The sequence below is a fragment of the Rattus norvegicus genome, chromosome 3 (assembly GCF_021556685.1).
Source record: "Rattus norvegicus strain SHRSP/BbbUtx chromosome 3, alternate assembly SHRSP_T2T, whole genome shotgun sequence".
Classification (NCBI taxonomy): Eukaryota; Metazoa; Chordata; class Mammalia; order Rodentia; family Muridae; genus Rattus; species Rattus norvegicus.
In genome coordinates, this window is record NC_141536.1 from 73,639,032 (window position 1) to 73,654,486 (window position 15,455).

At 34.8% G+C, this 15,455-nt stretch overlaps 1 protein-coding gene across 1 annotated transcript; it reads right to left on the reverse strand.

The window, feature by feature from the left end:
• Positions 1-784: 784 nt before the first annotated feature.
• Or4a66c (olfactory receptor family 4 subfamily A member 66C) lies at positions 785-1,714 on the reverse strand. The gene is given in 1 exon segment (NM_001000638.1): positions 785-1,714. A coding segment is annotated over 1 exon segment (930 nt).
• Positions 1,715-15,455: the final 13,741 nt, after the last annotated feature.

Below are 15,455 nucleotides of genomic sequence, written 5' to 3' on the forward strand. Positions count from 1 at the left end.
TCTGAGTGATCTTTCAGCTGTGAAATATCATATCACTTCATGTATACAAAAAATGTACTCATATGACTATTGCAGACTACGAAAGCAAGACAGGAATATTTATGAAAGATACATGTCCCCCTCAATTTCCAAAATTCAAAAGCCAAAAATCATAACACCATACTTGTTCAAGGATAGTGAGTTCAGAGGGTACACAATTAGAACTGAATCTGCTTTGCAAGGGGTGAGAAGGGGAAGGGAATGAAATATGGGAGCTTAATGTGTTCAGACTGTATTACATAGATGTTTGAAAATACACTTATATAATCCAGAGTCATGCTAATGAATATATTTCAAAAGGAATTATTTAAAAATACTAAATGTTAAAACCAACAAGTAAAAAATTGAATTATATTACTACTAATAAGAAGGTTTCTTGTAATTTATTTTCATAGAGAACACTGAAATTTTTAGAGATTTACTTCATTTTGAGTTGCAAGTTTATGAGTGTGTATGTGGGCATGTGCCTGTGTGCATGTGTAAGTGTGTGTGTGTGTGTGTGTGTTGGAGTTGTTGGGAAAGACACCTAGGCTTTCCCCATCCTAACCATGTCCTCTACTTAATCAAGGCAATTCACACCCTTTACATTTCCCTGATCACCTCTGGATGAACTTGTGTTATGAAGATTAGTCGGGCATTAGGTTGTTCTTTTGGCTTGTGACTTTCCCCCAAATAGTTTGCACTTTCTGTGACCGGTTGAATAGTAGCTGACCTAGGAATAACAGAACAGAATCCTGAGTTTCATTTATTTAAAATGTGAGTTTGTCAGCTGAAACCAAACCTTGTGCATGGCACTTTTCATCTCACTGTTTCTCAGTGTGTAGATGAGGGGATTCAACATGGGGGCAATCACAGTGTAAAACACAGAAATCTCCTTATCCTTGTTCTCATTTCCTGCAGGTAAAATATAAATATAAATACAAGGCCCAAAAAATAAAACTACGACCATTATGTGTGAACTGCAGGTAGAGAGTGCTTTGCGTTGCCCTGCAGATGATCTTGTCCTCAGAGAATACAATATGAGTATGTAAGAAGCAAGTAGTACAATAAAAATGGCAACAACCACCACCCCAGAGTTAACAATTGATAAAATATTAACAACATGAATATCTTTACAGACCAGCTTCAAAAGAGGTTTGACATCACAGAAATAATGGTTGATGTGGTTGGGACCACAGAATGGAAGGCTGAGCACCATGAGTAGTAAAGCAATGGAGTGCCAGAACCCCAGCACCCAGGCTGTGACAATCAACATATCACATCTCTTCCTGCGCATGATAACCATGTAGTGCAGGGGCTTGACAATGGCAACATAGCGGTCCAAGGCCATGGATACCAGGATAAAGATTTCCACACCTGCGAGCAAGTGGGCAGTGAAGAGCTGGGTCATGCACTCATTATAGGAAATGTTTTTTCTAGTTGCGGCCAAGTCCCTGATGAGCCTGGGAATCAAAGTGGAGGTGTAGCAGAGGTCCATGAGGGAAAGGTGGCAGAGAAAGTAGTACATTGGTTGTTCGATTAAATGGCTGCAGCTTATGGTGACTAGGATAACAGAGTTCCCCATTAAGACAGCCAGGTAGCAAAGCAGGAACAAAAGAAAGAACAGCAGCTCTATTTGTCTGTTCTCCCAAAGACCCATAAAAATGAACTCTGTGACATTTTTATGATTTTCCATGAATTCTAGGTGAATCCCCATGTACAGCTGAAATTTAGTTCATCTGAAATTGAACCACAGAAAGATGTAACTTTGACAGATTTTTTTTTACTTTTATAAAGATTACATATTGAATAACATTACTTTTTGATTTATTTATATGCATTTATTATGCCCTTTAGGAATGTGTAAACATACTCCTAATTCTTAACTAAATATTATTAATAGTGGTATTGTATGCCTAGAAATTTTATAAATATTTTATACTATTAAACTCTCATACAGCCAAATGGGTTCTGAACTCATATACATTTTTACATATAAACAACACAGAAATGGCAAGCATAGCTGAATTATAGAAACACAATATATGCCCTGCATATTTTGCCTAATTCCACTTTATTAATTTCTCTGTCATATTTTTCAATACAAGGGATAATGGGATAATTCCATTCATTTTGCTCTTTTATTAAAAAGCAGTGATTGTATTATATTACATTTTTCTACATTAAATATTTAAAATTTGATAATTCTTGATTATATATGACAATATATATTATCATATATATCAATCTTAATATATATAATATATATATATCTTAATCACATCAGTGAAACAGTGTGTATAAGCTCTCAGTACTTTCAATGTTTCTCTTTAAATAATTCCAAAAAACCTCCAGACACAAATAGTCTCAGAACAAAGAATTTGAGGTAACTCTGGCATTTAAATAGAAAGTTTAATTTTTATATTTCTCTAAGAAATTAATGGTACAGTTTACAAATGATTGCTAACATGTTATAGTCATTCCATTGCCAAACATTCCTCCTGAATTGTCCTTTTTATTTACTCTCATAATGAGAATTTAGTAGCCATGGTGATGCTGACATCTTGGAATATCTAGGGGATAAGTTAACTGTATCATGTTTTAAGAATATTTCAGAGTCCATCTCAACAAAATCATACTTTACTTGTAATAGACTATAAAATTAAAAGGGTTTTTAAGTTGAGACAGTGGGGGCAGAAATTTTCCAAGGGGCTATAGCACTCAGAGCTGTGATTTTCTCTTTCTATTAATAAGAGTAGCCACAATAACTACTGAGTAAACAAAATAAAATATGGACTTGATAAAAAATTGTTCTAGATTCATAATATATGGAAAAATCTGTAGATTGAAGAGCCAAAAAAAGTTCATGAGAGAGAAAGAATCAAAATCACAGAAAGCAGATACCTTAATAATTCAAAGTATTGTATATATATTGATGTAAGCATGAAATTTTTAATGTAAAAATCCAGTTCTATCTTACTTGTGTTAATCAGATGTTCTAAGCAAATGCAAATCTATGTGGACAGAGAAGCTTCAAGGTTATTTTATAGAATCTCTCTTAGTCAAATAAACACAATTCAGTATGTGGAATCATCTGCGATTTCTACTCTATCTCAAAGACCCTTTTTTTCTTTTGATTTTAAATGGATTTTTATTGAAGCATAGAAGAAAGGAAGAGAAATGGGATGGAAAAGAATGATGGAAGGAAGACGACAGATACAGAAACATTTATAATCATATTTAGAGACAACATATTTTTGCTTATTTAGTAACATACCTTGATTTAAGTAATATTTTCTATAAGTCTATTAATTTTTAATAGAAAGTTATCTAATATAAATTACTTTCAATTCTTTGTTAACTGAAACTTGAAAGGAAAAAAATAGAAAGAAAAGCATTGAAATATATTCCCTTGAGAATTAAATTAGAGGCTAAGGCCATGCAAATACTTGGTTTGGATTATCCAACAGAAAATACTCTCTATGATGTTTCTGCTACTTTAGATAAGCTCATCTTCTTGGCGAAATTTGTAAATCAACACACTTAATCTCAATGTCTTGTACAATTACAGGAATAGAAAGGTTTACATGCTTTATGTTTTGCAGTAATAGTGCTCTAAACATAGTATTAAATAGTTTTCATTTTTCTTATTGTATCTCCATCATGACATGGGGATCCCTAATGCCACTACGTTTTTGCATGTTTTCTAAATAAACATGCAATAGGACAGGGTTGCACAAACAAGCAAGGTATTAGTACCTAAACAGTGTTTGCATATTTCTGAAGATCATGCTTAAATAAAACAGACTTAATACCTTGGCTAATGAGATAATTTTCCCTATAATTGCCATATAATTTTCAAAAATATCTCACTACTTAACATAACTGTGATTGAATTTATGTCATGAATTAAATTTGTAAGTTGAATTTATCAATACCATACCTCGTGTAGAATAAAATCATTACCTTGAAGAATTCATTAAATTTGTAGCTCTTTTTCTGAATGTGTGTGTGTGTGTGTGTGTGTGTGTGTGTGTGTGTGTGTGTGTGTGCTCTATTCATAACACTTACTTCTGTCAGGACCCAAATATTTCTGGGATGTCAAGCTTCCTTTAAAGTGGTTCATCTTTTCTTTGACCTACAAAAGAAACAAAATAGTAGATGCTGAAAGAACCTATCTTTCCCATGACGCTTTAACCCAATGTAGCTTGAAGACTCACTACCTGCCGTACTTTAAGCTGAATGGAAAGGAAACCCATGGGCAATAGTCTCAGAGGCACTTTTTGCAAGATATTGAAGGTATACTTATGAATGTGAAGGTCCAGTGAAGACTACTCAATGGTCACATATTAAGACTTACTTTTATTTACTTATAAGAACTATGGTATAATATAATGACATTACATAATAACATTAAATAAATCCTGGACTTCTTTTCATTTAAATGTATCACTGTGCTAAAAGAGTAAACCTAAGTCTATTAATATTATTCTAGTCTATATTTAAATCATTGTTATTATGAAAGCTTCCAAATACTTCTCAATGTTTAATCATGCACACTGGAAATTTAAAAGACATGCAAAGTACTTTGTGTTAATAGGCACTCACTAGAATTAGTGTAATGAATAAAGAGGAAAATTCTACAGGATGTAATGTGTTGTCCTTGCCTTGGTATGCGGAATTACTTTAACACTTACCTGAAGAAGCATGAATTATATGGACAATGGAACCTGTGAATTTTTATAAAAAATTTCTTCCTATGATTCAGTTGCTCTACCAAATACTTACGTACTTATGATGAGGTCTGGGAATAGAAATCTCTCATACTGACATATGTCTTTAATCATCCATCACTTACTAGGCTGAGACAGGAGGATTGACATGAGTTTTAAGACAACTTTGTATTCCTCCAGAGTTCTACATCTGTCAGGACTACATAGTAAGACTCTGTTTCAAGGTTGCACACATAAAAATATTTACTAGTGATGTGGGAAATATTTTGCCCTAATATTCTCACACATTTCCATACAAGTCATTACTCACATATTTGTATATATTTCATCTTATTATCTTTAAAATTACTTTTGTTTCCATTTTGCCATTTTTACTTGCTTTTATTAGTCAAATTTACCTATTCATGTGATATTCCAATATACAGAAAATATTTTCATATCTTCTATTTATACCTTCTTAAATATTACCTTTATTTAATTTCCTTTTACCATATGTTAACACATTCTATTCCTAAACAAGAATCTCGTACTAAGTTGGTTTAATTTACTTATCCTCATGTAATTTGGTTATAAAATACCTCTACAACGACATTTTACGCCAGACTCTGAACAGCAATTCATCATTTAATTAAGACTACGAAAATTCATAACATTGTTTAAACACATTGTAAAAGTATCTTTTATTTTCTTGGAGGCTTAGTGCTTCATAAGTTCATCCTTTCTAGCTCTTTCTGAACTCTGGCTGGCTGGTTTAACTAATTTTATTTTCTTTTTTCTTTTTTCTTTTTTTTTTTGGAGCTGGGGACCGAACCCAGGGCCTTGCACTGAGCTAAATCCCCAACCCCTAATTTTTATTTCTCAAATTGCTCTCCTAGCTGCCTAGCTGGCTTCTCTCAACTTCTCACTGAATTATTCTGCTTGACTTCAAACTAACTCTGGCAATTGATTTTAATCTTCTGCGACCGTCTCATTCTCTGTGTTTCTCTCTTCACCTGTGTCTAACTCATTATCTCTCTAACCTATCTCTGTAAAACTGTCCCAGTTTTTTTAAGGAGTAAATATTGCCTCCTCTTACTGTACTGCCTTCTTCTTTCTTTCGTATGCTGTTTTCTTGACAATTGGGTATATTTTATCTCTGATTCATTCTGTCAAACCTTTCTCACTTTGTATGTACCTCAGTGACATTTCAATTTCTAACAGGGCTTATTCCTCCTAGCTTCATTGTTTGGGATTAAATGTGTGCTGTGAAGGTGTATCTGTATTCTATCCAGAGGGATTAAACATCTATATTCCAGCTGGGTTGCACAGACCTAGAAGTTCTTTGGATGTTATCCCCTTCCAGAACAGCAATGTAACTGGATTAAAATTCACTTAAACCTTTCCCTTTTCAGTTTAAACTAAGTCTTGTACACTGTTTAATTCTAACAACAGAAATAATAATCAATCCCATGATTTTAACAGTCCAAAAGTCCTTAAAAAGATTTAGTGATGTGATGATCCTTCAAAACTGCAATCCTGATCATCTGTCCTTCAGCAAATGCCAGTTTCAGCGCCAAGGATTTTCAACCTACTTTTATGATAAATTACCTGTTCCCTTTCAGCTACATTGCTGAGTTTTCCTCATGCAGTGTGGAAAGTTTCAGTTTTCTGCATCATCTATGTTTCTCTCTCTCTCTCTCTCTCTCTCTCTCTCTCTCTCTCTCTCTCTCTCTCTCTCTCTCTCTCTCTCTCTCTCTCTCTCCTCTTCCTTTTCTGAGTCATGCTTTTATGTGGAAATTTCTCTCATTCAGATTAGACCTGTATCAATCCAGCCATATACAAAAGATGTTAATATACAATATATTTAAGGACTAGCTTAGATTTCTCCAGTTGCTCTGTGAATTGCCGACAGAAAATATCTGGGTTACATTATTTGTTGCATGGGTACAAGCTAACCCCCTTAGGCAGTTTCCAAGAGTAAAAGATTACATTTACCAAACCTTCTATGAATCCAAGAAGGGTGAGGTATTCTCGGAAATTTTCTAGGAACACCTTACACAATCAAATGAACTTATCTCTCACAGTGAATGGGTATTTAATATCTAGGCTACTGCTTTTCCAATTCCACAGTTATTAGAGTCGATATCAGCCGTGTCCTAATCCATTCATCCATGGTTGCTGATCAAGATTTTAAAGGTCTAACAACTTTTAATATCCTTCATTTATATTTTTTAAAGCCAAAGTTTCAATTGATACCCAGCTGACATTGGGATCTAATAGTAGTATTTGTGACATTATCTATAAACATTTTTCTATGTAACAAGTCAGTAAAATCTCTCCAGGACTTTGCATAATATTTGTAAAGGACATAGACATTTTTTCCTTGTCCTACACCTTATCCCAGCCTCTAAAAACTATTAAAGTCCATTGTATAATAAGAGAGTCATAAAAATTGCATCTACTGTCTTAAATCAGCAAATTAAATCAAACTTTTTGAAATTTAACATCTCAAGACCTAATATAGTATTCCATAACTGCAGCATCTTCTAGCTACCAAGTTATAAATGAGAATAGTTTAGCTGCTGCTAAATCATGCCACTCAGGTTATAAACCTCTTTCATATACCTCAGGTATTTAATATCTGTCCCATGTAAGATGAGTGTATTCCATAGTTAGTAATGAGTCTTTAAAATGTTTAAAACCATATATTTTAACAAGAATTCAGATTACTTGTTCCTTTGTGATTAAGTATCATTGTTACCCAATTAAGCAGTTCCTGTTCTCTACTTCTGCCTCATGTCTCTCATGCTTTTGCATTATCATAACTATTTATCTTGTGTGTGTGTACATATATATATATATATTATTGTCGTTATATGGTTCTTTTTTTCAACCTTTTTTCAAGAGGAAATATATTAAGATTGTAAAGGAATGTAGGGAGGGTTACTCTCTGATGTCGTAGTTGCAATAAGTATTGTGATTGCTTTTTCAAGTAACATTTCCATCTTCTTAACTCCTATCTTTGGTCTTAACAGATCTGAAATGGAATGCCCCATTCATAAGTCATGAAAAATCTGTCTATATAGTTAAAATTGTCTTTTAGGGTGGTTTACTGGGATACATTGTCTCAGAGGCTCCTATGTTATCTTTTGCTCTGGGCTCAAGTCTCCAGAGTTTCCTGAGTTTCTCTAGGTCTTCAGCCAAACATAAAAGAACTTATCCTTCCTCTGGAGTTGGTTCTAGGTAAATTTCTCCTGTACTACTTTCTGTCAGATATTTCCAGTCCCCTGCAACATTTCTCTCAGGTGTTCTCTGAGACAATACTTAGATCAGGCAAACGTAAGTTTTGTTTTGATACAAGGAACTTTAGTGTGTTTTAGAATTTTTTAGTATTTCTATTTCTTATCACAATCAAAGAGATTAACAAATGTTGTTATAACCTACAGGGGTGGTTTGAGTATGCTTTGTAGCCTTGTCAGGGGGTAAACTTTTAAGTCCTGTACTCAAGCTCCAACCAGTCTAGAAAGCATCTATTTCTGACTGCCTTGAGATCAAGAATTCTTGGCTTGTTCAGCAAATTTGGCCCAAATGGTGCCATTCTTGCCACCATAGTAACAATGAACTGACCCTCAGAAACTGTAATCCGCTCCCAACTAAATATTTGCCTTTATAAGAGTTATCTTAATAATGGTACCTCTCAGAGGCAATAAAATATTGCCTAAGACTCTTTAAGCTGGATTTAAAAACATAACTGAGAAATATGAGTATCTAGAAGAGGAAAAGAAAGAAAAAATGTTCCTCTTATGGAGATGGTTAATATTAACCTATAACTGAAGAATCATGTATCATGACTATTCTTGGTTGTCAACTTGACCACATCTAGAATTAATTAAAACACAAGCAGATACATTGGAGAGGGATCCCCACTCCACCCCCATATTTCAAATATTGGGAATGTGAAGATTCACATCTAATTCACATCTTGGCGGTAATGTGTGTAATCTGGGTCACACCTTCTATGGCACCTATATGAGGGATTAAAGGAGAAGGAATTTACGCTATTTTTGTAAGCTTGTTTGCACTTTCACTAGCAAATATATTCATTACTGGTAGTAAAGTCTTCAAAGATCTGTTCCTCTGGAGAGCCAAGATACTAAAGAAATAAATTCTAGTAAGAGAAAAGAAAGCCTATATGGTAATAACTATATCATAAATTAGGTAGGGTGTATAGGGTATACACATTCATCCTACCTGATCCTGAATATTCACAAAAAGAGACCTTCCAGAGATGACATCAGTTACTATGGCCTAAGATATAGATTTGTATTTAGAACTATTCAAACATGGAAGGACAAATGTATTCAATAAATATTAAATAAAGTTCAGATTATTATCTGAGATCAGATGTGGATTGTATGTGTGCCAGTAACAAATAGTGATATCCAAAGAAAATCAAATCATAACAAACAGACTAGAGTGTAAAGTTCAAGAAAATATTGATAAGAAGTTGACTTTAATACTATTTGTAGTAAAAAATACAAAAAATAAATTAAGACTTAACCCACAGAATAAGAATATATATAAATTAACCAGGTTACATTAGAAAAAAAATATATATGAATAAAGTAACAAAATTTAACTGAAGAGGCTACAGTTTTGGAAGAAAGAAAGGATGGGGAGACTGATTTTGAAAGAAGAAAAGGGAAGAAAGAAGTTTTATGATTAAATTATAGTCTGAAAATGTTAAAAAATTCTCCAAAAATAATCTAGGGAATTAACATAAAAGACTCAAAAGAATAACTACAAATACCTAGTACATATTTTTAAAATATGCAAAACACATTGCCACCAAAAAAATCCAAATTAATTTTATTTTGAGATTTCATCTTAACCTAGTTCTGGCCTCTATAAAGGATATAAATGATAACAAATGCTGGTGAGAAACAGAGAAGCTTTATGCATTGTTCTTGCCACCAGTGCTAGGTATAAACTAATGCAGCTAATATGAAACTTTGAGTGAACACTCCATAGAAAGCTAAAATCAGATGCTATGTAAGTATCAGACACACCAGTCCTGCACATGCATTCAAAAGCCTTTTTACTATATGGTAGAGACACAAATATATTCAGGATTCCTGATGCTCTCTTCACTGGATCTAAAGATAAATTTAACCTAGATGTCTATCTGTTGATGACTGGAGGTGAAAATGCGATAAATACAGACAGGGAAATGCATCTACAATGAAATTTATGAAATTTACAGTAAAATACCTGGAAATGGAAAAAAAAACAATCAAGAGCAAAACATAAACTAAAGTAATCAAGGTCCTCAAAGAAAAAGTCACATATTGTGTCTCAAATACAAATTTTAAATTAACTACAAAACTAATTGCTAATTATTCTGATAGAAGGATGGAATGAGAGACCAAGGCAAACTATGAGAATACATGGCTTGGACAGATCCAAGAATATTTCTTTCTTTCTTTCTTTTTTCCTGTTTGTCCAAATTTTGAAAGCTTTTTTTATATTGGATATTTTATGTAATCACATTTCAAATATTATCCGCATTCTACCTCGCCTCTCTTCCACCTCCCTTCTCCTGCTTCATTGAGTATGCTCCTCTCATCCCCCTCCCACCTCATGTCATTGACATTCCCCAGGGAAATTGTGCCTTCATAGGACCAAGGGCTTCCCTCGTACTGATGCCAGACAAAGCAATCCTCTACTACATATGCAGCTGGTGCCATGGGTCCCTCCATGTGTACTTTTGATTGGAGGTTATGACACAGGGAGCTCTAGGACATTTGGTTAGTTGATATTGTTGTTCTTCCTCAGGGGTTGTAAACACCTTCAACTCCATCAGTCCTTTCCCTAACTCGCTGTTCTTAGGTCAGTGGTTGACTGTAAGCATTTGCCTCTGTGTTTGTCATGTTCTGACAGAACCTCTCAGGAGACAGATATATCAGGCTCCTCTCAGCAGGCATTTATTGGCATGAGCAATAGTAACTGGGTTTGGTAACTACACATGGCAACCTAAGTCAGGAAGTCACTGGATGGTCTTTCCTTCAATATCGGCTCTACTCTTTGCTCCTCTATTTCTTTTAGATGGGAACAACTTTGAGAAGGGGGATAGCCCCATTTCCCAGCTAGGGACCTTGCCTAACCACTGGATATGATCTCTACAGATTTCCCCTCCCTTTTGTTGGGTATTTCAGCTAATATAATTCCTATTATATCCTGAGTCTCTTGCTTTCCTAGTATTGGGCTGCTGGTAACTACTCCCAGTTCACCATCCCCAATTGCTACACACCTCTGTCCTAATCCCTGGTGCTTTTTATATCATTCCTGTCTCCTCTCATATTTGATCCTGCCCTGCTAATTCCCATTTTCCCCTCTCTTATTCCCAAGTCCATTTCACCCTTGACCTCATTTAATAATTTTGTCCCCCCTTTTAAGAAGGACTGAAGCAGCCACATTTTAGTATTCCTTCTTCTTGAGCTTCATATACCCTGTGAATATCTTTGGTATTCTGATACTTTGAGATATTATTCACTTATTAGTGAGTACATAACAAGTGTATTCTTTTGAACCTGGGTAACCTAACTCAGGATGACATTTTCTAGTTCCATCTGTTTGCCTAAGAATTAAATGAAGGAATTGTTTTGATAGCTGAGTAGTAACCTGTTGTGTAAATATAAAACATTATCTCTTCACCCCTCTGTTGAAGGATATCTGCGTTTTTTTTCAGCTTCTGGCTATCATGAATAACGCTGCTATGAACACACTGGAGCATGAGTCCTTCTTATATGTGGGAGCATCATTTGGGTATATGCTCAGAAGTGGTATAGTTGCGTCTGCAGGTAATACTATGTCCAGTTTTCTGAAGAACTGCCAGAGTGTTTTCCAGAATGGTTTTACCAGTTTGCAATCCCACCAGCAACGGAGGACTGTTCCTCTTATCCACAACCTCACCGGCATCTGTAATCACCTGAGTTTTTGATCTTAGCCATTCTGGGTGGTATGAGGTGGAACCTCAGGAATGTTTCAACTTGCATTTAGCTGATGACTAAGGATGTGAAACATTTCTTTAGGTGCTTCTCAGCCATTCAATATTCCTCAGTTGAAAATTCTTTGTTTATCTCTGTATCCCATTTTGATAGGGTTATTTGGCTTTCTGGAGTCTAACTTCTTGAGTTCTTTGTGTATATCAGATATAAGCCCTCTATCAAATGCAGGATTTGTCAAGATCTTTTCCCAATCTGTGGGTTGCCATTTGGTTCTAATGCCATGATTTTTTGCTTTATAATAGCTTTGCAATTTTATGAGTTACCCTTTATCTATTCTTAATCATAGAAAATAAACTATTGGTATTCTATCAAGAAAATCCATTGGTTCGAAGCTCTTCCCCACTAGCTTTTCTATTAGTTTCAGGGTATCTGGTATTAAGGGAAGGTCATTGATCGATTTGGATTTGAGCTTTGTACAATGAGATAAGAATGGATTTATGTACATTCTACATGCTCACTGCCAGTTGAATAGCACCATTTGTTGAAAATGATACATTTATTCCACTGGATGGTTTTAGCTCCTTTGTCAAAGAGCAAGTGGCCATAGGTGTGTGGGTTCATTTCTGAGTCTTCAATTCTATTTCATTGATCAACCTGCCTATCTCTGTACCAATATCATACACTTTTTATCACTATTGTTCTGTAATACTGCTTAAGGTCACGGAGGGGAATTCCCCAGAATTTTTTTGTTATTCCAAATAATTTTACTAATTGCTCTTTCCTATTCTATAAAAATTAAGTTGAAATTTTGATGGGGATCGCATTGAATCTATAGATTGCTTTCAGCAAAGTTGCCATTTTTATTATGTTGATCCAGTGAATCCATGAGTATGGAAATTTTTTTCCATCTTCTGAGATCCTCTTCAATTTCTTTCTGCAGGAATTTGATGTTCTTGTCACATAGATCTCTCATTTGCTTGGCTAGTGTCACATCAAGGTATTTTATATTATTTGTCACTATTGTGAAGGTTATTGTTTCCCTAATTTTTTCTCAGCCTTTTTATCTTTTGAGTATATGAAATCTACTTATTTGTTTGAGTTAATTTTATATCCAGCAATTCTGCTGAAGTTATTTATCAGCTGTAGTTCTCTGGTGAAATTTTTGGCTTCACTGAGGTATACTATCATGTTGTCTGCAAATCATTTCTATCTCTGTTTTAACTATTCATAAGCCAAATTCTGGAATCTTCTTGCCTCTCTAAAAATCCAATCTAGGTCTAGAACAATTTCAGCCTCTGAGACTTACTACTTATTAATCTTAACCTTTCTAGTTCATTCTGAACTCTGTCTGGATACTTCAAATCCATGTTTTGAAACCAAATTACTCTCCAAATTTATTTTCCTATTTTGGACTCTCTCAGAATCTCACTCAATTGCTCTGTTAGACTTTACATTAACTCTAGTAATCTGTTGTAATCTTCTAGCTCTTCTCATTCTTCAGCTTGTTCTGTCTTTTCCTGCAACCTGTCTCTGTAAAATGATTTTTATAAAACTGACTACTGCACATCCTGTCTCTGAAGTGTTTTCTTTAAGTCCCAACCTTACTTTTCTCTACTGTTTTCCTAAATAGCCTCTCTCGCTTCTGCCATATCCACAAGATCTGGTTGTATCCTACCTTCTATCATTGTGTCATAGGTTTTTCTTATTCATTATCCTGTCATTCCCTCAATTAAATATCATGTTCACACTTGACTACTTCCTTCTACAAGCTAAACTTCCTTCATAGTTAGGAATTAAAAGTGTGTAGAAGGGTGTGCTTATATTCCAGCCACAGAGATCAAAGGTGTCTACTAAGAACATGTCTGTATTTTAATTATATCACACAAAAGTAGAAGAATTTGGATGTGAACCATTGACAAAGAAACCATGTTGGTGGACTGGGAAGTAGTATGTCATTTGAGATATAAATGAATAAAATAATTTTTGAAAAAAGAAATTCCACTAAAAAAATTTTACCTCCACTTTGGAACGTATATGGTGGACAAGAAGCTTAAAAAGTTCCATAGGGTAACTGAAGAGATGTGAAAAAGGGATGACAGCAGAACTCATACAATGTGAAAGTAAAGAAATCTGCCAGTAGTAAGATGTGAGTAAAGAAGGCATGGAAGAGATCCTTCCAGTCTCCATCTGTGTTCAGAACTAAGACACTCCCACACCCCTCAGAACCCAAAACCTAAACAAAGAGAGCTGGTCTCCCAGGAATGCTCTCACTCCTAAGGCCACAGGTGACCCCCATTTTCACTCCACTAACTATCCATAGAATGACCTATCAGTAGCACACAGAGCACAGGAGCCATGGAGCAGACTTGAACAGCAGTCTCTAACTGTCCTCAGAGATAGGGCTGTCCCATAAACTCCAGATCTAAAAGTAGCCATGTGAGAGCTGATAACCCAGGAATTCTCCCACTCTTAGGATTACAGGCTCACTGGTGGGACAAGTCCCAGTCAGAGACAGAATGAAAAATTAACATCAGAGATAACTAAATGTCCAGAGGCAAGTGCAAGAAAAGAACAACAGAATCCAAGATTAATTGGCATCATTAGAACACAGTTATTCCACCACGGCAAGTTATGGATTTCCAAACAAACTGGAAAAGCAAGATTTGGATTCAAAATCACACTACATGATGTTAATAGAGGACTTTAAGAAGGACATAAATAACTCACGTAAGGAAATACAGGAGAACAAAGGTAAACAAGTAGAAGGCCTTAAAAAGGGAAACACAAAAATCCCTTAAAGAGTTACAGGCAAACACAAGGAATCAAGTGAAGCAATTGAACAAAACTATCCAGGATCTAAAAATGGAAATAGAAAAATAAAGAAATCACAAAAAGAGACAACACTGGAGATAGAAAACCTAAGGAAGGGATTAGGAGTCATACTTGCAAGTGTCATAAATAGAATAGAAGAGATTGAAGAGAGAATCTCAGGGGTAGAAGATAACATAGATACAATAGTCAAAGAAAATGCAAAAAGTAAAAGTCCATTATCCAAAACATTTAGGAAGTCCAGGACACAAAGAATAGATTGAAGCTAATGATAATAGTATAGAAGAGACTGAAGATTCTCAATTTAAAGGGCCAGTAAATATCTTCAACAAAATTATAGAAGAAAACTTCCCTAACTCAAAGAAAGAGATGCCCATGAACATATAAGAAGACTTAAGAACTCCAAATAGATTGGATCAAAAAAGTAATTTCTCCATTCACATAATAGTCACAACACCCCATGCACAAAACAGTGAAAGAATATTAAAGCATTAAGGGAAAAAGGTTGAATAACATGTGAAGGCAGACCTATCAGAATTATACCAGACTTCTCAACAGAGACAATGGAAGGTAGAAGATCTTGGGAAGATGACATATAGAACCTAGGAGAACACAAATGCCAGCCCAGGCTACTATACCCAGCAAAACTCTCGGTTAATGTAGATGGAGAAACCAAGATTTCCATGAAAAAAAAAAACAAATTTACACAATACCTTTCCAAAAACCCCGCCTTACAAAAGATAATATATTGAAAACACCAAAAGAATAAGGGAAACTACCCCCTAGAAAAAGCAAGAAAGTAGTCTTCTTTCAACAAACCCAAAAGAAGATAGCCACACAAACATAATTCCATCTGAAACAACAAGAATAACAGGAAACTAAGAACCCT